The sequence below is a fragment of the Sander vitreus genome, chromosome 6 (assembly GCF_031162955.1).
Source record: "Sander vitreus isolate 19-12246 chromosome 6, sanVit1, whole genome shotgun sequence".
NCBI lineage: Eukaryota > Metazoa > Chordata > Actinopteri > Perciformes > Percidae > Sander > Sander vitreus.
The window spans coordinates 7509687-7532743 of NC_135860.1; the positions used below are offsets into that span (position 1 = coordinate 7509687).

Here is a 23057-nt window from a genome sequence, read left to right on the forward strand (position 1 = left end):
CTTGTACAAGTTACTGTCTGGAGCTGGTGCATATGCCCATGCCGGTCTGATGAGAGGGGCTGGACAGGAAAGGGAGAGCTGCAGGAGGAGGTCTCACTCCACTTCAAACTCTGGTGTTTTTTTTGCTTCCTGATTACTCTAGCTTTTAAGTCTATATCATTGCTTTTATTGAATATGACTTAATTTTTTTATTTTTTTGTATTTAATCTTATTTTGATTTTTATTCTTTTCATTATATCCTGTTTTATTGTATGTTTTGTTTGCCATCTTTTAATTAATTTGTTGAAATGTTTATTACATTTTTTTTTTTATGCATAAAAGAGAATACTAAAGACTGTAATGAATGAATGTGTGTACAGCATGTAATAATGAATGCTGTGTGTATGTATTGGCTGTCCATTCACTCAATGCATTTGCACCATTTAAACCCTCCTCTGTCCTTGATCAAGGAATCAGGACAGGGTGTTGCCATGGAGACCCAGCTCTATAACAGTTGCCACAGCGATTAGAAAAAGAGCTGAGCTGAAATGGTTGTTAGGGCGACCGTAAAGAGAGTGAGAAAGTGAGGAAGGGAGGTGCCTGGTAAACACACAGGAAAACAAGCGGCGGGGTTAAGTTGAGAACCCCCGCGTGTACTTCACACTGTCAGCGTGGAGCAAATCAAGCGCCCCCCCCCCCTCCGCCTTGTAAAAAAAAAAAACTTCCCCGAACTGATTCAGCTCCAGAGAGCAGGAAATTACTAATTTCCGCTCAACAACTTTATGTCAGATGGATGTGTCTTTATTTGGTAAACAGTAACAAATGAAAATGAAGCTATAATTGAGGAAGCAAGGCAGAAGCAAAGTCAACAAACTCACCTCTGACAAGTAGTTTCAACCCAGCGGGATTTAAATGGTCTAACACCGAGCCAGTCACGTTGCAACAAGCCAAACTAAAGAGCTGGCAGCTGGCCTGTGAAGGACATGTTGCCTACATGCATACAGGTCACCCGTCCCTCGCCACTGATGCTGACCTGGAATCACTAACTCTTCTGGGTTCAGTTAGGCCTTGGCAGCTCATCATTTCCTTAAAAGCCTATAAAAAGCTGGCTCTCTGCGGACCACTGAGGCATGCAGGATTGATTAGTGGCACACTCTGTCCAGGCACAAGTATGTCACCTCTCCAGGGAGGGACGGGCCAGTAAACAGCCACAAAATTGGTCTTGGTGTCTGAGGAAAATCAGCAGTAATAGGTTTTCACAGCAAACTAGAATACAGGTATCAGGAGTTAGAGAGAAGGTTCTGGTCTGTGTGAGGTGAGCTCGAGCATCTTCATTTAGCAGAATGATGTAAAAACTAATTTGGTTGTGAGGCTTAAGGTGCGGAGGGAGAGACGTGAGGCAGAGGTTCAAAAGAGAAAAAGTGTTCCTAAAACAATAGCCAGTTATTGTTTGTGGCCCGTTGGTTTGTCCCACTTACCAACTCGGTCAGAAGTTGGAGCTGCATCAGTGGCTGTGACACACAGCTCATGGAGGCACTTAAGGTACTTCAAAATACTTGGCGCATGATTGCTGCAATTTGTAGCAAAACTCTTTCTGAGAGTCAAATCTAAACTCACAGACATGATCTGAACACACATATTTTTACATTGAGTGTGACTTGCACTTTCTGAGGATATCATTATCTCCAATGTCCATCACAAATAAACGTCCATAAATCTGCTTTGAAATCAGAAAAAAGGCGCTCGTTATATGTATTCCAGACCTTTTTTAAGTGTTCTTAAGTATTAATGTAGTCCAGTGATAGTTGTCTGTACATCCATGGGTACATTGCAAACAGGAACTGCTTTTAGCTTATTTGGCACACTTTTTATTGGTTCCAGTTTGTAAAAATGTAAACAAATCTTAAACAAAACAAAAAAGTTGTAGCCCACAGTCCACAGCTCACTGGGGGAGGGGAGCAGTGTTGTGGAGGCGCAGTCTTGATTTTGTCTGAGGGTGAACCCACAGTATTAGACATCGAAAACTCCTGGGTTAGCAAGTCAAACTGTACATCTGCTGCACCAACATTTTAACACATGTTGGAGAGTGAGTGTGCAGGCGGCTTTTTTTGGGCAAGCATCAGCATCCAAATAACTAGCTTCACCCAAACTAGCGGTTACAGAAAATCCAGCATGATTATATGTAATTTACACAGTAAGAAAGTCTAAATTAAGCCACACAGAAGAGGTCTAATGTCAAAGCACAAAAATGTGACCCTGTTGAGTCACAGCATGACAGACAGGAACAAACACAGACAGGATGTTGGGTGAAGACAGTGTCATGAACTCCATCTTACCTATCCAAACATCATTTCCAAACCAGGAGAGGTTCTTCTGAGAGCTGTCATAGTAACCAATCTTCTTGTAACTGCCTCCTAGATGAATGGGAAAGAAAGAAAGAAACAGCAAAGCACAGAAGCTAGAGAGAATGCTAAAGTTTAATTCATAAAGCTTGTGTAATTAATTTCCTCCCCTGGTGTTTTGTGGGGGATCATGATTCTAACACAACAAAACTGACTAACAGACAGAACTGATTTCTATTCATACAACCACGATTTAGCCATTTTTCTATCATTACTGTGCTTTCATAATAATGGCATACATAAAAGACACACAATGAACGGATAAAAGAAATAAGGAATGAAAATGTGCATAAAGAAGAACAAACAAAGTACCAACGGGAGAAGAAGGAGAAAGGGAAGGGGGGGGAAAAAGTAGCTTATGAGGCAGTCTTGACCAGGAATACTGATGAGGTCCCACAGTGATTCAGGGATGCAAGTCAGGTCGTCTCATTGTGGATGTCAAATTACCTCGACACCACAACAGGAAATATGAGACAGAGTGTGAGGGGAAAGGGGGCAGGATTATAAATCCTGATCCTTTAGGACGCCAAAGGGAACAGAGGTAGAAAATAATCCTCAACCTTATCCTGTGCGGGGAAACTCATTAAGTCACTGGTGACAAATAGGATGCCATTTCCAGAAACGGCTTAAACCGAAGACTTGGGCCCAATTAGAGCGAAGCCTTGAGTAAACAAATTCCTGCATCAAGACCATTCACATGTGCAATTATAATATATTAAGACCAATCGCAGTGGAGCCCGCAACAACAAACATATATAATATCCCACCCCCACAAAACATTTTTTAAATGAGCTGAAAGCAACAATCCATACATGAGAAATACAGTCACCTGGGATTTTTTTAATGAGTAAGTGACAATTATTGCAATACAACATCTGTGGGAGGACAGTGTGGGAGTGTTTTACCTTGCAGTTGCTCGATAAGAGTCATTGCCATCCTAGAACCCTGGGCGTCAAACACCACTTGGCCCTGAGACACAGACAAGAGGAAGTGTTTTTCATTTTTTTCTTCTTCTTTTCTTTCTTTCTTTCTTTCTTTCTTTCTTTCCTTTTTTTTTACAGCAAATGATTAATTATTTCCTTGAAGGAATTTGTCAACATTTTGATAAATACACTAAGTTGTTTTTTTTGCCAAGAGATACATGAGAAGATTTGTTACCACTCTTATATGTGTATTCTCAATATGAAGTTACAGCCAGCAGCCAGTTAGCTTAGCATCAAGACTGGAAACAGGGGGAAAGAGCTAGCCTGGCTCTGCCAAAGGTATAGGAGGACAATAAGAAATGTATTTCAATATAACGCAATCCAGTACAACACCACTGCCAATTACAACTTCAGTAATAAACATATAGTCAAATTAACAACAAAGATTTTGACTAAATCTGAGCATTATAAGCTTCATAAAGGTATATGTCATGGCAGAACTGCTGTGCTGGATTGCAGCAGATTTTACGGGTGTGCCTAACAAGGTGTCCAGGGAGTGTATGTGAACAGTTATTACTGTAGTTACTTTATTACACAAAATTCAATTATTCAGATTATCCTTCCAGAAATAGTGGACACTCAGGTCCTTATATCTGTCCTATTTCTAACTGCATATTCATACATTATAAATAACAATGGGAGCATAAACAGTTCCTTTTTTCTCATCCTCTGCACTTACCGAAACACCTTCAAAGGAGCTTGTGTTGAGGGCCCTGTAGATCTCGGAGGTGATGTCGTGGTTGTTGTAGTTGAAGTCCTCCAGTCGTCGGCCCTTTGCCTTAAGTGGTGCCACGGTCTTATTGAGAGCAAGGGCCAGAGCCCACACTGCATCGTAGGCAAGAGGGGCCTCCTGAAACCCGCCAGTCTCCTCAGGGTTCTTCCCACCCAGACGGGACATCAAGGCAGCGATAAACTCCTGCGATGTCTGATAGAAACAGGACAGAAAGGATATCAAAGAGGAGTCCTTCTGAAAAAATCATGCCATGCTGCGAACAAGACATTAATATGTAAATGTAAATACTCAATGGCAAAGAGGGGGCTGCAAAAAGGAAGCAGTGGTGGATCATCTGGAGTTTTTTGTATTAGTCCTGCATGGTCCTAGATGAAAAAACCCTGCAGTCATAGTGCTAAACTAACTGCTGCAGTGTAACGTTTTTAAAAGAACAGTTTAGAAATCTTGAAAAATACACTTTTTCATTTTCTTGCTGGGGCTGCACAATTAATTGAATTTTATCGAAATCGCAATGTTTGCACAATCTTTGTTAAAGGCAAAATATGTGTCAAAACATTCTGAATTAAGTATTGTGGTGCTGCAGAGACGTCCCATCATACAAACCGTATCCAACAGACAAAAGAAAAAATCTTTGTTTTGGTACAGATCCTCACAATAATCACACTATAATCATTTTTTTTTATGTCAATATTTTTTAATGAGAATAAGGATACAAAAATGATCATTCCCTCCAATATTGTGAATCATATTGCATTATCAGTCAAAAATAATTGCATATTGTGCAGCCCTATTTCTTACTGAGAGTTAGAGTAGAAGATTGATACCACTCTGAAAGAGTGGTAGTATAATATCAATCTTCTCATCTCAGAGAATAAGTCTCTTTCTCAAAATGTTGAATTATTCCTTTAAATGTGCTGCATTGACTAAAGGAGGGAGCTAAAATATCTGTTTACATGTTTGTTACATACAGAGGCAGTTCTTCTAATATTACATATGGCCCTTTTGCAATTAGCTAAAGTGAGTTGCCATGACTAGAGTTAATAGCAAGCACAAGTACTGTTATTTCTTGCTTTTCTGTTTCTTGCTTTTAACTGACATTTAATTCAAGTAGAGTATAAAACACCCACACCCACACACACACACACACACACAACACATGTGGGTGCAGCTGGAAATAAAGACATTCAATCATACAAAATGTAGGATTTTGACATGTGGCTCCAGAGCAAATATGACCAACCCTGAAAATCTTAAATGTGATTTTCAACTTTATTCTATCATATTCCTTTTCTCTCACATGTGTACAATTAAGCTGTTTTTGTTTAACACCAATTAACATTATCTCCCTCTGAAAGCCGCGATACTTGTGTGACGGTAGATTATTGCTACCAATCACCAAGTTGTCGCTGTGGATTCTGTAAGGCCCATTAGGGCCCACACACAACCAATTCAGCTATGTCAAATTCATCTCATTGAAATTCCATCTTGGCATTTAAATCTGCCACTACCTACTGAAATCTAGCTGACAATGTGCAATTGCAGACCCTGCAGTACTGGTACACCAGTTTCATCTGAATGCACCCTGCATCTAGAAGAAATGCCAATTTCAAACTTGGAAATTGAATTTGAATAGATTGACTATGAGCAGGAGTTCAGGCTGTAATTCTTATCACCCGTTGAGTCAACAGCTAAATCAGCAGGTAGCGGCAGGTGCTGTATGAATATAAACAACAGCTGCTGATGAGGTGCAAGAGAGGAAAGGCGGAGTGCAGGAAGATGGGAGAGATGGATGTTGGAAAAGGTGGGGATGAGGAAATGATAAGGAGAATGGAAAGGTGGGTAAACAAGAAGAATGAAAGGATGATCCACCATAGACCAGCAGAGTCAGAGAAGGTCGAACAATGGGAGAGAGGAAGAGACAGTTTAAGAAGATTAGAGAAGGTGAACAGAGGGGAGCGACTGTTACCTGAGAGGCAAAAAGAGGATCGGACAAAATTATAAAGGAAGATGTTAAGAAACAGTATGACTGCATTAAGCATCTATTTCTCTACCATCTATCAGCGGTTTATGGAACATAATATTGATTCAGGTCACACACAGGTCATTGAAGCTATGACATTATTGTTCTGGGGGGGTAATTAAAGGTAAGTGCAGTGCAGGGACATCACAGAAATATCATATGTTACACTATTTTAGAGCTCATTTAATTTTAATTCAGGAAAAACAAGTTTAGGAATTTGTCGGTAGACTAAAAGTCTACAGCCATGTTAGCAGCTCTGTGAGGCTTGACTTTGGCACAGCAGTGCTTTGAAGCTTAATGTTAACATCAGCATTCTAACATACTAACAATAACAATACCATGCTAATGTTTCATTGGTTCCGCAGGTATTGCCAAGTAACATTTGCAAACACTGTGTAGTTTGAACCTCTGGTGCATAATCAGCATCACATTTGCACCATATCGCTACTTTTCTTTTCACCTTTTGGGTGCATGGAGACATAAAATACAGGTGATAGCTAGTGTAAATCAAAGTTCTCTGTCTATTTTTGCATTCAAATCAGTTAATGAAGTTTACTAATGTGTTTGAGGGTTGTAGGTACTTTACTTCATGATGGATTTACAGATATTTGTGCAATGTTGTCTTTGCTTTTTTTAATTATGTTAATTACCCATTTTCTTTCTGTATTGATTTATCAATCTAATCCCCAGTTTCGGTTGTATGTTGTATTTGTGCAGTTTCCCATGTACTTGTACCTTGGGAAATACAATTGGAACTCCATTTCCCATGTGTACTTGTATAACAAAGCACAGGTGTGCTCCATTTGATGTCATTATAAGCTCATTCAACACTTCCATTGGACGTAAGTGCCTTAAGTATTTTGCATTGGGATGTGTTCTTCACTCACTTCACTCTATACCACAAATGCAACTTGTGCATGTAACAGGAACACATACGTTCTATTAAGCTGCTGATGCTGCAATTTCTTGTCACTGATTAACATCAAAGATGACTTAATATCTCTTTAATATAATTATTATAATAGTGGGAGAGATGATGGTGTTTTGTGTGTTCCCACCATGTTGGAGACGCCGCGGACCGTCTCAGGATTCAGCATGACGATCTCGGTGGTCACGTGTCCTTCCACGGCCTCTGTCATGTTCTCCACTGTACAGTTGATAGCTGGGTCTTTGATCTTGAACCAGTTGTCTGCGTACCAGCCTATAAGAAACCACACGTACTTCTTCCCGTAGAGCTTCTCCTTGAACACCTGCAGCAGGGAGGAAGGGAGGCAGATATGGGGGGGTAAAGGGAGGGAGAGAATGATAAATAAGCATGAGGAGAATTATTCCCAGAGATGTGTTGAGCATGTTGTATCACTGCCAAACAAGGAAATTCATTCAGACATTCAAACAGCTCATTACAGAGCTCAATTTCTGCTAATAGCCAGTCAGGTTCAGTCTATTGGGATCAATCGAGCGAGAAAAAATGTACTAACCTCACAAAACACCTTCCTGGCTTCAGTCTCATAAAAGAGCCCCACAATAATCCTTGCATCTTGGCGCTGCGTCAAAACATGAAAACAAAACATTTCTTAGTTGCATCAGCAGCAACAATATAGCTTCAGTATAGCACAGCTTGATGTGGCAGCGCAGTGTGCCAAAGTTCCTGCTGCTTCGCAGGACGGCACGTACCGCTGTTCAGAGTTGCTAATTAGCATGGAGCATTCACTCTATCAAATCGCCTCTATGCTAATGGTATCGTGTGCAGCTGTGAGCCGGAGGAGGAAGTAGAAGGTGGGGAGGGGGAGACGACCAGCAGCTGAGGTGAATTTTTAATCAAAGCACCTTGAGGTTCTTGACAGCGACAGCCGGGTCGGTGAGGAAACTCTGGCGAACGCTGATCTCAATGCCTGCCTCTTTCGTCCTTTGTTCCAGATCGTCCAGAGTCTGCGAGATGAAAGGGAAGGACAGAGGGAGACAGACAGGCAGAGGAGGGGAGAGAGGGGCAGGTTAGAGATGCAGCTGAACCAAGACAGACAGAGGTGTCCGGTTGAGATTTTAGAGAAAGATAAAAGAAAAACAACCAAGTCCGAAGAGACGGAAAGAAAACAAATAAAAAAATGTGGTGTATATGACAAATGTCAAGAGAGTGACAGTGTGTGTCTGATAAACAAGAAAGGCAGCATGGGAGAGAATGGATTTTTAGACAAAGAACACAAGTAGAAAAAAGAATGTGAGGAGGGAGAGGAAAGAATGTGAGAGCGGGATCATTAACCTCCATTACAGGAACCAACCCAAGTGTCATGGTATCGACCGCCGCGCCCGGGAGAGATGTATTGCTTGATCAATATTTCTCACAACCAATACTCCAACAAATTACTTCAAAAATCCTCAATCAATTGCTTGCAGAGATTGAAGGAATATCACAGAACACAACAGCTCTCATAAACAAACTTACAGAGGAAGGCAGGCAGGCAATAAGGCAACCCAACACTTTACCAAGAATGATGAAGCCAAAGTAATGACATGAAGACAGTGATTAAAAAACAAGTGAAAGACATAAATTAAAGAGTTGGAGATAAAACAAAGGTGTTAAATTGAAGGTGAGATGGAGAAGAGTAAAGGTACTGACTGAGGTGAAGACTTCAGTGGTCTGCTGGATGGTGGCGATGCGGGTCCACTTCCACTTCTGAAAGAGCTGCACCCTGGTGGGGTTGTGAAGGGTGGCCGATGGGTGCGTGCGGAAGAAAGTGGGGAAGCGCTGGCGGTTGGACAGGGCCGGCGAGCTGGAGCCATAGGACAGCTGGGTAACATGAGAGAGAAATAAAAGAAGAGGAAAACAGTTACTAAGGCAAAACGAAGTGAAGGATATAGAAGTTTAGGGGGGTAGAGACTTCACTCAAAATGTATTCAAATCTGGACTCTCTTGTTCCTCCCCTGTACACAGTGTTCTTTGATGGCAACTGGTTCAAACAGCAAACAACAGAGAGGAAAGCCAGCAACAAGACAGAGAACAAGAGAGACAATCCCCTCTCCCATTTTCTCATTTTCCTCCAAACCCGCTCCCTCCTTTTTAGCTTCCCTCCGGCTTATCAGGTATGCCGATAAACACTGTAATTTTAATAAAAGAATAAAACACTGCATGCAGTATTTTCCATGCATACTACATTGGCATGAACTTGTGATTACACATTCTGCTATTACAAACAGAACAAATTAAAAAGGATCTAATTATTGTTGTTGCAAACAGTAGCATAAGTGATCATCTGTTTGTTTGTTTTCATTTGGACCCATGTCATTTGAATTCTTAGGCACAATTCCCACAAGATAAACAAAACAGCAGGGTGAAGGTATGGTGGGAAATGCAGAAACAGATAGAAGACTGTCCTTTAACAGTTAGTTTCATAGTGACATAGTTTCAACTGATAAAATCCTTGATAGGTCACCTTTAAAACGAGGAACCTGGAGTTTAGTGATCCATTACAGATACATACAACATAGCCTCTTCCCAAGCTCTCATCTCAGCCCCATTACCTACACAACCCTGGGATGTTCACCAATGGGAGAGAGAGGGGTGTTGACGTTAGATGACAAATGTCATGCACAATCTGGACCCACAATAACAAATCCCTGTGGGCACAGGCAGGTAGACAGAGGCATCAATATGAAGGAAGGGAAACTATACAGGAAGTGACAGCTGATCTTGGCGCTGCATTGAAAGAGCTGGAGAAATCAGCAGCAGCTTTGGCGGGTGAGACATGCTCAGTAATAAACGTGATAGGGGTTCATAACATACATGAGAACATGCAGACAGTGTGAGTTATATGACAGAAAAACTGATTTTCTTTAAGGATAAGGCTGACTGGGAGCACTGTGAGGGTCATGTTTTTTGATTTCTCCAGTGCTTTCAATACAATCCGACCATCACTGCTCTGGGGGAAGCTATTGGGAGCTGGAGTTGACCCCCACCTGTCTGCATGGACCATCAGTTACCTCACTGACAGACCACAGTATGTGAGGCTTCAGGACTGTGTGTCTGATGTGGTGATGAGCAGCACAGGAGAACCACAGGGTACTGTGCTTGCCCCGTTTCTCTTCACTGTGTATACAGTGGACTTCAGGCACAACACAAGCAGCTGTCACATGCAGAAGTTCTCTGATGATACTGCCATTGTTGGGAGGGTATCAGAGGAGAATGATCAGAAATACCGGGAGGTCATCGGGGACTTTGTCAACTGGTGTGAGTCAAACCACCTTCACATCAACGGCAGCAAGACAAAGGAGAAGGTGGTTGACTTTTGCCGGAGGCCGCCTGGTACTACACCGGTGAACATCCAGGGTGTTGACATTGAGATGGTGGAGACATACAAATATCTGGGTGTTCACCTCAACAATAAACTGGACTAGTCCAAAAATACAGACGTCCTGTACAAAAAGGGCCAAAGCCGTCTTCACCTGCTGAGGAGGCTGAGGTCCTTTGGTGTGTGCAGGACTCTGTTAAAAACATTTTATGACTCTGTGGTTATGTCTGCAATCTTTTATGCAGTAGCCTGCTGGGGAGCTGTGAGCACAGAGAGGGACAGGAAAAGACTCAACAAACTGGTGAAGAGGGCTGGCTCTGTTCTGGTCTGCCTTCTGGACACCATAGAGGAGGTGGGGGAGAGGAGGATGTTAGCCAGGCTGGCATCAATCATGGGCAACACCTCTCACCCCCTACATGAGACTGGGAGTTCCCTGAGCAGCTCCTTCAGCAGCAGACTGCTGCACCCTCAGTGCAAGAAGGAGCGCTGCTGCAGGTCCTTCATTCCAGCAGCAGTCAGACTCTTTAATGCAACATCATAATGTAGCACTTCTAGCTGTTTCTGCAATATGAGCCATCACTGGACAATATTTTGCACTATGCACATTTATCTATTTATTACTCTGTGCCACCTCCAAATGTGCAATATGTCATCTCTATTCATTCGCACCTTACTCTTCTGTATATCTGTGTTTATATACTGTCTGTTTAAATAAGGTTGTTTATTGTATAAATATGGTTGTTTTATTACTATTATTATTATTATTATTATAACTAATTATATTCTATTTTTCCATTTCCTATAGTTTATGTATATTTTGTCTAATTAGTGTGTATTTGTGTTATTCTGATGTGTGTAGATTCTTTTCTTTTGAGCTGCTGTAGCACAGGAATTTGCCCAGTGTGGGATTAATACAGTCTATCTTATCTTATATTATCTTAACTAGATTATTATATTTGTATAACATAAATAACTGTCAACAAATAACAGGAAAAACCAAAACTAGCAGTGAATTGATCTTATTAACAAGTAATGCCTGTGTGGGCAAAGCTTCATATAGCTTATTCCTCCGTGCCATAGTTTGGCAACATGTAATAAGTCAGCGAGCAAACTAAGAAGGCATGGGTCAGGCAGGTGCAACCAGGAACAGGCAGGCAAGAAACAGGAACGAACAAAGGCTGAAACGCAAAGACTGGGAAGTACATGTGCAATTGACTGGGGAGAGAGAGTCTGGTATATACAGTATATACAGGGAAGATAATGAGGTAATGTGGAACAGGGACTGGGATTGGCAGAAACACACTTAGGGCCAATACAGGGCAAGGGGGGAACGGCAGGAATCTGACGTGACAGGAGATGGTCATGACTCAAAAAAAGAGCATAACTGTGCAAAAACAAAATTAGCCATTGTGACAGCTCCATTGTTGTCTAAAAACACATCAATGAGACAAACCATTGCACTGGGTGATGCGTTTCTTTATTACCATGAACACGGTCATTGTACTTTAATTTGAGTCAATGCCACACACACCATCCTTCTGCCGTAAATGCTTACTCGAGCACCAAAGTTGTATTATTTCAACGCATGTATGTTTGTTAGTGAGAGTCTACAGCCATGCTAGCAGCTCTGAGAGGCTACATGTAGGCACAGCAGTGTTTTAAGCTAAATACTAACATCAGCATGCTAATATGCTCAGAATGACAATGCTTGTATTTAGCAGGTTATATTTACCATGTTTGCCATCTTGGTTTAACATGCTATCCTGCTAGCATTTGCTAATTAGCATTAAACAAAAAGTACAGCTGAGGCTAATGGGAATGTCATTAGTTTCGCAGGTATAGTAATTAGGATACATCTAGGTACCATGAATGTCTGTACACAATTTTGAGCCAATTCTTTCATTAGATGTCAAGCTATTAAACTAAAAGAGTAATCTTTCTAAACAGATATCTGCATATGAATGCAGAATCTGTTGACAACATGACCGGATTTTGTATCGGAAGCGGTCTGTTTTCCTTTTGTAGTCCGAGTAGTGTTCACCAATCACGTTTGATCGGGCTTTGGTTGCATGCAGGTTAACAGTCTGTGTGAAAAGCAAAAGAGGCGGAATGTTTCCAGAAAGTGTTTGTTACTACTTTGAGTGTCTGAATATTCTAATGGAGCAATGTATGCTCTATACTCTACTTTAGCAGTACCCTCAATACCCTCAAAATTCACACGATGAAGTGAAAAAGGCAGTGTCCATGACATTATGAGGATGAGTGCCACAGACATTGTTAATCCTACAAAGCAATGTGTTGCATTCTTTAAAAGTGAAAATTCTGGGCGCCTGGTTAGCACACCTGGTAGAGCGGGCAGCCACATATAGAGGATTACTCCTCGACGCAGCGGCCTTGGGGTCGACTCCGACATGCGGCCCTTTGCTGCATGTCATTCCCCCTCTCTCCCCTTTCAAGTCTGTCTAAGGCCCAAAATGCCCAAAAGATAATGAAGTATCTATCTAATAATAAAAAAAGTGAAAATTACAATCATGTGACATCACACCTCATTCATGATAACGCAACATATTGATAATCCTTAAGTGTCCAAAATATCATTTTACTCTTCACTATGGAGTAAATAACTGAATGTCTAAAATGAGTAGTGAAGGAGTGAAGGAGTGAACAAGGGAAATTGGGAAATTCCAGTCAACTCACTTGTAAGCAGAGGCAGAAATGTCACAGGCCAATATCTCAAACCAAATAAAATAGATAAAAACCAACATGGCTATATGAATTTTCTGTATTTTGGGTCACAGACTCCAACAGACCATTTAAAGTCAACCACTCAACAACTAAAAAAATCTGTGGTGCTTTCACTCGATGCATTTCATAGTTTGTCCAATCTGGTGTTTGCAAGGGGTTCATTAGCACCATTGTCAGAACCTAGAAATCAACAAACAAGTAGCTGCAAGCTTTTCCCTGTGTTAACACTCAAACAAACCATCACCAGACACAAAAACAGTGACAAAACTAAAATAGAGCAAAAAGCTTATGTTGCAGAAATAGACTGATGTCACATAAAGTTCCACATCGAAGCATCCCAAAAACCACAAACAATATCTCTTGATTCTCAATTCGTCAGTTCTCCCATAGCCTCGTAGTAGTAGATCAATGCCCGTCTATGGATTACAGTGTTTTTAGAAAGGGAGATGGGGGATCAAATTAACACTGTGCTAAGAGGAGCCGACCGAGAGCCCCTTCTTGATCAGTGTCCAGAAATGGAGATTGCTTTGCCTCCCTGGCGCTCTGATGAGGCTGTTTGACATGCGAGGAGGCTTCTGCAGGCAGGCAGCATAGAGAAATAATTGAGGGTGGTGGTTAGGAGGTTGTGCCAGTGGTGGCGTGTAGTAAAGAGAGACCGATCCCTTTGTGTGGGGAGAATCGACTGCTCGAGTTGAGGGAGCGAGGCGGACATAAAGAGTGGGAGAGAAAGTTGGTATAGATGGAAAGCAGGAAGGAAGGAAGGAAATAAGGAAAAGGGGGCTGAAATAGAGCAGGCCAGCTCCAGGCAGCAAATACAGACAGAGAAAAGAGGAAGGCAAAGAGTCAAAATGTGGAAAAGACATTTTATCGATGAGGAAGGAAAGGGTGACAAAGAGAGAATCGAAACGAGAAAGAGGGGCAGATGCCAACCACTAGAACTGATTGCTCTTGATGACTAATCTCTGGATGAAACTTCAATTACAGGACAAAGCTAATAAGCAGAGCACTGTGAGTGACAGAGAGGCAAATCAAGAGAAGACAGAGAATGAGATAAACAAAAGAAACTGACTGACGAAGACATGAAAAGCAGAAGTGTTTTCGAAAAATAACAGTAACAGGAGACACCAGATGTCTCGCTGATTTAGAGATCTGGGATGTGTGAGTACTCAGTTTAAAATGTATTATGATGCAGTATGTGAGTTTGAACAATATGTTTTGTTCTGCACGTAGTGTCGCTGTCAATGCAGTTTTGTTAAACTGCCATGTAAAGTGTCACTGCTAATTAAAAGTGCTGTGTTAAGTCTTTTAAATCAATAAACAACTATATAATTGATTTGGGGATACAAGAGTACAAGAGCTCATCATTTAGAGCAATGCCAGCTTCTACAGTACATTAAACAAGGTGCTGGTCTGGCCATGCAAGATAGTTTTGGTTTTATGTGTTCAGGTTTTAAGATGTCTTTCTCTAAGATTTCAGCCTCTAAATGAAGCTAGCGTATGTTCAGACAGGAAGACTATCATGTACTCACTCACTCACTCTCATTCACCTCACTCTCCCTCTCCCTCTGCTCCACATTACCAGCTGATTAGGGGGCGTTTGCGCTTAGTTAAACCAACCAGGTTTAGCCACAATCTCAATCAGCCAATCGCATTCTTGCTGTCAATATTTAAATGTTGTCCTCTCTGTTTCTTTTTCTATCACAGTGAACTGACCCTTCAATCTGATCCATTATTTGGCAATGGGTTTGAAGCAGTGCAGTTGGGTTAAAACAGGTTTTTAATGTCTGATTTGAACACCTCTGAAATTAAATGACTGGGGATTGTAAAAATGTCCTGAAAGTGTGCACTTCAGTACAAACAGTAAAAGACACCCACCACTATGAGGTTCCACATGCGAGCAGCTTCGGCCACCAGCGTGGAGACGCCGCTGCAGCCGGGCATCAGGACGATCTTGATGGGCTCGGTGTAAAGAAGGTCATACAGCAACTTAGTGGCTTCTCCTGGGTCACACTGGAAGGACAAAATGACAGAGTGTTTAACGGATGGACGGATGAACAGATGGGATGGGCGGATCAATAATAAGGAAAGGAAATGACTTGAGGTGATCGAAAGAGATGGAGAGAGAAAAGGGGGAGGAATCAGAGCGAGGGAAATGGGACAGATAAGGGTGAGGGAGACAGATGGAATGAGAGCAGACAAAAGGAGTGTGGGGGATGGAGGTGACTATAAACAAAAACACAAAGAAGAAAACCGAAGAGAGTAGATAAAGTAAAGGGAAATGACAGAAGTAGCATGGAGCGACTAAAGGCCAATACAAATGTGAAGAGAAAAGAGAAGTAGGACGAAGAAAATGCAGAGTAAGGGAAATGGAAAGAACAAAACAGACGAGGTCAAGAGGAAAATGGCACAAAAGTAGCAAGGAGCAGCAAACAAGCACATGCAAACGTGAGGGGAAAAGACAAGCTGGAGGAAGGAAATAAAAAATGTCTGCACAGAGTTCACGTCCACACAGCCAGTATGTATCATCAAAACACAACACATGCCCACAGATCCAGACATAACAACAGGAAGACAGGCTGAAACCAGACAAAAGTGAGCCCGACTACCACAGCAGCAGCCATCGCAAATCATTACAACCCTCCAATAAAGTCATTTACAGCATGTCGAGGTGGCGAGTGTGTGGCTGGAATGATCCATCACTGCTCTGTCAGCCAGATTACCGACAGGCCGTCACCGTCACACTGCAATCAGAGTCACTGATAAACTGGCCTGACACATCTAATGATTCACCATAGAAGAGAAGATGTGGGAAGACACACATGCACATTTTAAAAATGTCACAAACAATCGGACTGCAGCCAATGATAGCAGCTCCTAATTGGGGTGTTTGTCTCAGCGGCTGAATTGTCTCTTTGAGGCAGCCCTCTGCTCTTTCTGAAGAGGTAATCACCACTCAAGAACCAGGGCATATGAGGAATAGCTGGGCTTCTTATTGATTGATGTGTTTTCCATTCACTCTAGTTTGGGTGGAATGATTGTGGTGTCATGTCATCGCAGAGTAAGTCAGGATGTTGTCATGCACTTAGATAATTCAATCTGAACCCAATTAAAGTCGAGCTCTGACTGCTGACTTTCTCACATTGAAGTCTTCTTTACATGTCCTAATCATTCCAGTAGAAAATTCTGCTTAAAACACTTTTATGTATTCGACCACATAAAGCCCTTTAGGACATGCTTGTTTAAACTGTGCATGTCATCAAGGTGATCACAGAGATGCATAAGTGAAGATTCAGCGGGTGCTTGGGAGCTTAGGCACCCACAGTGATATAATACTGTGAGATAATAGCAGAGTTTTAACTGTTCGTGATATTCCACTTTAGGTTTGGTGATTTCTTACAGTACAGTGGTATAAAAGTGTGTCATTTTGCATCAACTTCTGAACCTTTCAGCTATATCGCGCAACCCCCCCGGAAAAAATAAATCCACCACCTATTGTCTCCTGCACATTTTCTGAAAGGATGTTTTGACGTTAGGATTATTTGTGGCTATGTGACTCTACTCCTGATATGCTTAAAGGCGACCGTTAAAAGAGTATGAATTCATGTAGGTAATTGGTAAGCTGTTCACAAAAACATTTGATTAAATGTGTTCCATTCGCATGAAGTAAAGTTAAGAACAGACCAAATTGAAGCAGCAGAACCAGAGATATCATCTTTTTGATTCCATGGATTCTTCGTCCTTGTCAAAACCTGGTGCCTGCATTACCCACAATTCAACTTGACTGCCGACAGATCAGTCTGAGATTCAGGTGTATTATGCTAGTAGCGGCTGAAGTAGCGTCGAGCCACTAGCTTCAAGCAGCGATGAGGAGCGTGCCACAGAGGTCTGGTGAGCTCACTTCTTTCTAACTCTATAAACCCATTGATACTTATTTCAAGTTGTTATCACTGTAATGACAAAACTACCAACTTTTAACCTTTACTACCCACCCATGTGGGTTTGGGTCTTATTGCAACAATTTTATCATGTGAAGCACTTTGTGACTTTGTCAGTAAAAGTTGCTATATCAAATAAACGTATTATTATTATTATTATTATTATGTAATGGTACACTAGCCCTATGAAAAACTTTCATGGAGTACTATTGATAGATTAAAGCCTTGTCTTTTTGGTCACTGTGGTCCTTTTCAAAAAGGATGTCACCATGAAAATACTCCAGTGCTATCTGGCATTCAAACAATGTACTAAATCCTTTAAAACCTGATGCCAAAATACATCCCAAGGGTCCAAAGGTCAAAGCTAGATAATCTGTTTTAATATAACACTCCACAACAAAGGGCAGGGTGGCTTGATCCCAAACGTCTTTGGACTCACGGACCTGCAATACAAATCTGTACAGGAATCCCGTTGACATCAAAATATTACAATATTGTCTTGAGAGTTTTGGAGTGCATGCCTGTAAAATTACTTAGCTCCATGCACTGCTGACAATCTACAATTCACTGGGTTAATTGCATTAATATTGACTGGCAAAGCTGCTTCGCGATATTGATTTCATGTAGGAACAGGCAACCTTATGCAATGTGGGGCAAAGAGGCTGCAGCTTTTCCCTCCGATCAATCACTACACCAGTTTTTCACAGATCACTTCCTCCTTTCTGTTAAAATCAGCTCTTGGTTGCCACTTCCTCATAAAACGAATTTCTGTGTTATCTTATCATGCGAGGGAGACGCAGATTGACCACTGTCTTTCCCGAAGGTTGTTTGTGTTCTCTGTCACTATGGCTGTGGACTGGCTGCATGCTGAGAAGAAGCTGGTTAGCTTTCTGGTGTTACAGCGTTTTAACTCTACTCTGATGAGCAATCATCGCCTACGCTGATTATCTTGGAATAATTTAATCAATCTGTCATTACAATCCAACCTCACAGCCTTTAATAACAGCTTGTTTTCATGAATTTTCCAAATTACTCACTTTCTATAACGTGTAGAAATTACAATAAAATAAAGACGTGCAGATTATAATTTTGTAGAGGTTAGTTAAGTATTTTCACCAAGACAGAGAGCTATTATCCCTTGATATGATTAGTCAATTGTTTCTTTGTAAATTATTGTCAAACAGAATCACTAGTAGACGGACACTTTAAAATCCCTCAATCATCAAATATGAAATAAGTCTCCCTTAGATCTTTGAACCTAAAGGGTCAAATTTCCCTCAATTTGTAAGATTGTGGAAGCGGACGCTTGAATAAAGACCTACATTTTGCTATTAAAATGAATTTAATTAATGTGAAATCAAACAGAGGAGCAAAATCAACAGCTTGCACTTACATTACATTTATTCAGTTCCAACCCTTACAGTTACTTACAGGCTGTTCAGGAGTATAATGAATGTCTATTCTTGAACACAACAGCATCAGACTCCATACCTGAACCTTGTGTTTCTATGAGTGTAGGAAATTAAACCTTTTGGTAACCAAAAGGGAACACGATGCAGGACAAGATGAAAAAGCACCTATTCTCCCTTATTATATATATATATATATATATATATATATATATATATATATATATATATATATATATATAGAGAGAGAGAGAGAGAGAGAGAGAGAGAGAGAGATAACAGGGGTGTTGGCAGGTATGCCATAAAGGTTGAGGAATCCCTGCTATTCTTGGAGGTCTGTCTTCTACAACCCCCTGGAGTCATCACCATTTTCACTTTCATTTCTAGCCTTGCTTGGCTCATGATAGTGCCTGGATTGACGTCCCCCGATGCCATACATATACACATTTACTGACACACACACACACACACACACACACAGATTAGTGCAAGTGTGTATATAAAATGCATCTGTACAGCTACACGTACACAGAGCACTACCACCTCTGTCGCTGTCGTTGGTGCTGAAATTCCCCGAGCCAATATCAGTGTCGATGTTAACATGCCTATGCAAGCCTTTCCAATCAGTCAAACCCAGCTTGCAAGAACCTTTGAAAGAAACTGAAGGTTCCCTGGGCTGGGGAGAGCAGGAGAAGACACTGGTTTGTCAAAATACACTCTAATTACACTTCAGATTGAATAATATAAAAAGAGTGTGAAGTGGGGATACGATAAGGACCTGGGGGACAGCCTATGTATTGTATTTCAAAGCATGCACAGCTACATCTCCTAATTCCATCATAATTACGTCTGGCACCAACTCCAGGCTTGTATGCCAATGGACATGCATGAGGACCAGTGATGAATACTAGTTATGCCACAGTGGATGTGGAAATAGTGTCACGGCTGCCAATTAAAATAAAGGGCAGAAGTGAGGGAAGCACCTTGTTTCACCATGTCTCTGTATCTCCACTGTCTCACTCCATCACTGTTAATAATTGATCAAAGTTTGCAGTTTCTGCTTTGATATATCCATGGAAACGGCCTGCGCGGAGTGTGTGTCTGCACGTACTGCCTGTGTGTGTGCGCGTCTGTCCGTGTGTGCATGTGTAGATCTCAGAAGGCTGTAAATAGTCTGATGCTGTCGCCAGAATAGCCAGAGAAACAAGCCGTTCTGCTACCACAGGGTATCTGCATCCATTAAAGGGACAGGCTGGGATTAAGTGTTGAGCTTCATGAATATTGTATGATGTTGAACAAGCTGAGGACATCGCTTGATACTACCAACCCTAATGGTCACTTGCTGCTGTGTGAATGTGTGTTTCGGCACCTGTTTACCAAATTTGATTCAAACTTTAATCCATGTCTCATATTCAATACTGCTGTTAGACTTTAAAGTTCCTCATCATGATAAATTCAGGTTAAGAGACTCTGCTGCATAATTACGCTTCTCCAGCCTTGATCTTGTGATGCAAGCAAACAAAGGGCCAGTTACGCCCTTGTCTTAATCTCACAGTTAAACAAAGAGTTGTGCTCACAAGGTAGAGATTCTCTCTCTGACCAAACAGGAATAAGGAGATAAGTCGTAATAACTGCATGTAAATATCATAGCTAATTAATCCTTATTCTTATAATTGCTTTTATGCCTCTCAGAGAATAATATCCTCATTACTATTCCAGCCAGGTGAAAAGCATTTGCAATGAGAAGGTTAAAACAAACTCATTCCAAACACACTGTACCCTGAGCAGAAGCAATAAATCCCCCCCCCCCCCGACTTAATTCAAGGAATTAACCAGTGTCACTCAGACAATGTTATACCAGCCTCTTTGAGATGTTCTATTCAAAGGATCTGCATCTATTTATCGAGACAGAGGCAACCAGCGACTTCAGTAGCACGAGGAGTGACGTTTCCCAATCCCTATGAAATCTGTTCATGCCATTGCTTTATCTTTATGTTTATGGCAGCTACATCAGCTTCCTGCTTCACTACATTTGTAATGAGGATACACACGCACACACACACACACACACACACACACACACACACACACACACACACTTGATCTGTTTTGCATTTGATTGCAAAGAACAAGGTGTATGCATAACAGAATGTGAATAAGCATGCAATGTAATATCAGCTCTGCAAACATCCAGCCTATAAATTTGCACACATATTTTCACAGAGCTGAAACCTTATTTATTTCTGTGGTTTGCTTCAAGAGTAACTGTGTTGCCATGCCAACTCTCCCTCTCTCGCCCTCTCTCTCTCTCTCTCTCTCTCTCTCTCTCACACACACACACACACACACACACACACACACACACACACACACACACAAAGGCTCACACACACACACACACACACACACACACACAAAGGCTCACACACACATTCACTCTCTCTCCCTGCTATTCTGTTTAACAGGATTCCAATGCAGAGCTGTGTACACCAATCAGAATAAAGCTCGTAGCCAATTTCTAACCAGTCCCAGTACAGTTAACTGTATGGTCCCCCAGCCACTCTCCAGGCATCTGTCCTGCAGCATGATTGATAATAACCCTGAAGAGGGGAGACAGAGGGGAAATCCAGTAATTGTTTTCGTGTGTCTCCACTCATCCCACTGTTGAGAAAAAGGGTTCCTCTTGGGGGGAAACTTTCAGAATAACAATTAGCACAAGCAGCAACAAGGCGTAAATAGAGTTTTTTTTACAAAGATAAATAATGTGCTTTTTGTTTATAGTCTATGCCAGTGTAGTGGGTGGTAATCTGGGGCAGGGCGGGGAAATGAAACCAGTCGGGGGGGCAGATATTGGATTTATATGGTTGATAATGCTGACATTTTAAAATACCACCGTGATTAATGATTTATGAGCAACAAGCAGGGGGTGTGTTTGTGCATTTAGCATCTGCACTGTGTATGGCAGCCCCCTTTGTGAAGCAGAGTGGAGACTTGAGGGTTAGTTATCAGTGTGGTGACCTTTTATGAAAGCTCCTTTTTGAGATCTGTCTTGGGGAAAAGGCAAAAGGAAAAAGGAAAAAATGTCCTGTTGTTTTTGACAAGTTTAATATAGGCTACCTGCCATGACTCTGGAGAAACCAGGGTGTAAAATAGAATAAGCTCCATAAAGTCAGAAAAAAACATGTTTCACTGCAAGAGGAGGCATCAAAATGAAACACACAACAGTGACGCAACAGTGACAAACGATATTCAGCACACTTAAAATGACACAAGTCAGTTGTTCGTCGTGATAATTTGAGAGGCAGATAAGTTGGATCTCTCATTGACTGACACCACACATCACTTAAGTGCGCACCTCCTCTGACTCTCCTCCATGCACTCACCATGCTGTCATAGTGGATGAGCTCCAGTTCGTAGTCGGGCAAGATGTCGCTCCTGTTGTTCACCAGGTCCAGGGCCATCTGGGCGGAGGGCATACACGCCTGACCGCCGGGCCAGCCTCCGCTCATGGGGAACAGCGCTCCGATGTACAGCTTCTTCTTGCCTGCGGACGGCCGTGGCCAGAGGAGGAGAAGCACGATGAGAGATGCCCAAAGGAGGAACATCGCATGTCCGCGGGATGCGCGAGTTACCCGCGGAGGACTTCTGCAAATCTCCAGCATGGTTCAAGGTGAGCTGAACGAGAGCAAGTTGGCCACGGTGCTGCAGCGGAGCCAAACCGGGAAAAGCTTATTTTATGTGCAAATTTTGCAACTAAAATTTAAGTGAACTCTACACGTGCCCGGCTCCTTTAGGCAGGATTGAGTTTGGATTTAACGTTGAACTTGGTAGATCTCTCGTGTCAACCAACTAATTACTTTTAATTGCAAGGGTTTAGCGAATCGAGTAAATAATCTAGTCGCCGTATACTTTAGCATAATGCATGGTTAATTATGGCTTGCTGGATATTTTCGGGACAAAGTCAAACACAGTTCAGTCAGCCTTTACTTTGCAACGCTCGTAGCGATCAGGTGAGGACACGCTGCTGCTCGCATCGAGATGCTCATCAGTCAAGTTTCAATCCTGCAATCCAACTCATATCTATGCAATTCCACACATTTCGCGTGACTAAACTAACGCATCGCTTTCTGCTAGCAATCAATCATTAATATTGGACAGCGCGTCCATTACTCACGACTTTTACGCAAAAGGGACGCGCGAATTTAACACTGGAGTCCGCGCAGAACACGTCAACCGGGTCAAATGAGTGTGGATTGGGAGCTGTAGCTAAAAAAAACAACTGGAGTGTGAACTGAGAGCTGAAGCCGCGGAAATAGCACGCAGCATTTCCCCCCTTTTAACGCAGCCGTATTCCAACAGATGAAACGATTGCCTTGAAAAAGCAGGCGCGCCAGAGCTCTGCGTCTGATCCACTGCAGCACCGGCAGGCTGAGAGTGTGTGTGTGTGTGTGTGAGAGAGAGAGAGAAGAGAGAGTGAGAGGACAAGTCTAAAATCTATGCTGAGAGAGAGAGAGAGAGAGAGAGAGAGAGAGAGAGAGAGAGATGGTTGGGAGGGGGCTCTGGGCAAA

General features: G+C 41.9%; 1 protein-coding gene across 1 annotated transcript in view; it reads right to left on the reverse strand.

Annotated features, from left to right (window-relative positions):
- The window catches only part of gabbr1a (gamma-aminobutyric acid (GABA) B receptor, 1a), a 59964-nt gene that overhangs the window by 16494 nt on the left and 20413 nt on the right, over nucleotides 1–23057 (reverse strand). The window contains exons 6-14 of the mRNA XM_078251805.1: nucleotides 21873–22033; nucleotides 15021–15155; nucleotides 8732–8902; nucleotides 7945–8046; nucleotides 7596–7661; nucleotides 7176–7367; nucleotides 4044–4289; nucleotides 3287–3350; nucleotides 2316–2393 (exon numbers count right to left, since the gene is read on the reverse strand). Of these exons, the coding sequence (XP_078107931.1) occupies nucleotides 2316–2393; nucleotides 3287–3350; nucleotides 4044–4289; nucleotides 7176–7367; nucleotides 7596–7661; nucleotides 7945–8046; nucleotides 8732–8902; nucleotides 15021–15155; nucleotides 21873–22033 (1215 nt within the window). The remainder of the gene's footprint in view (nucleotides 1–2315; nucleotides 2394–3286; nucleotides 3351–4043; nucleotides 4290–7175; nucleotides 7368–7595; nucleotides 7662–7944; nucleotides 8047–8731; nucleotides 8903–15020; nucleotides 15156–21872; nucleotides 22034–23057) is intronic.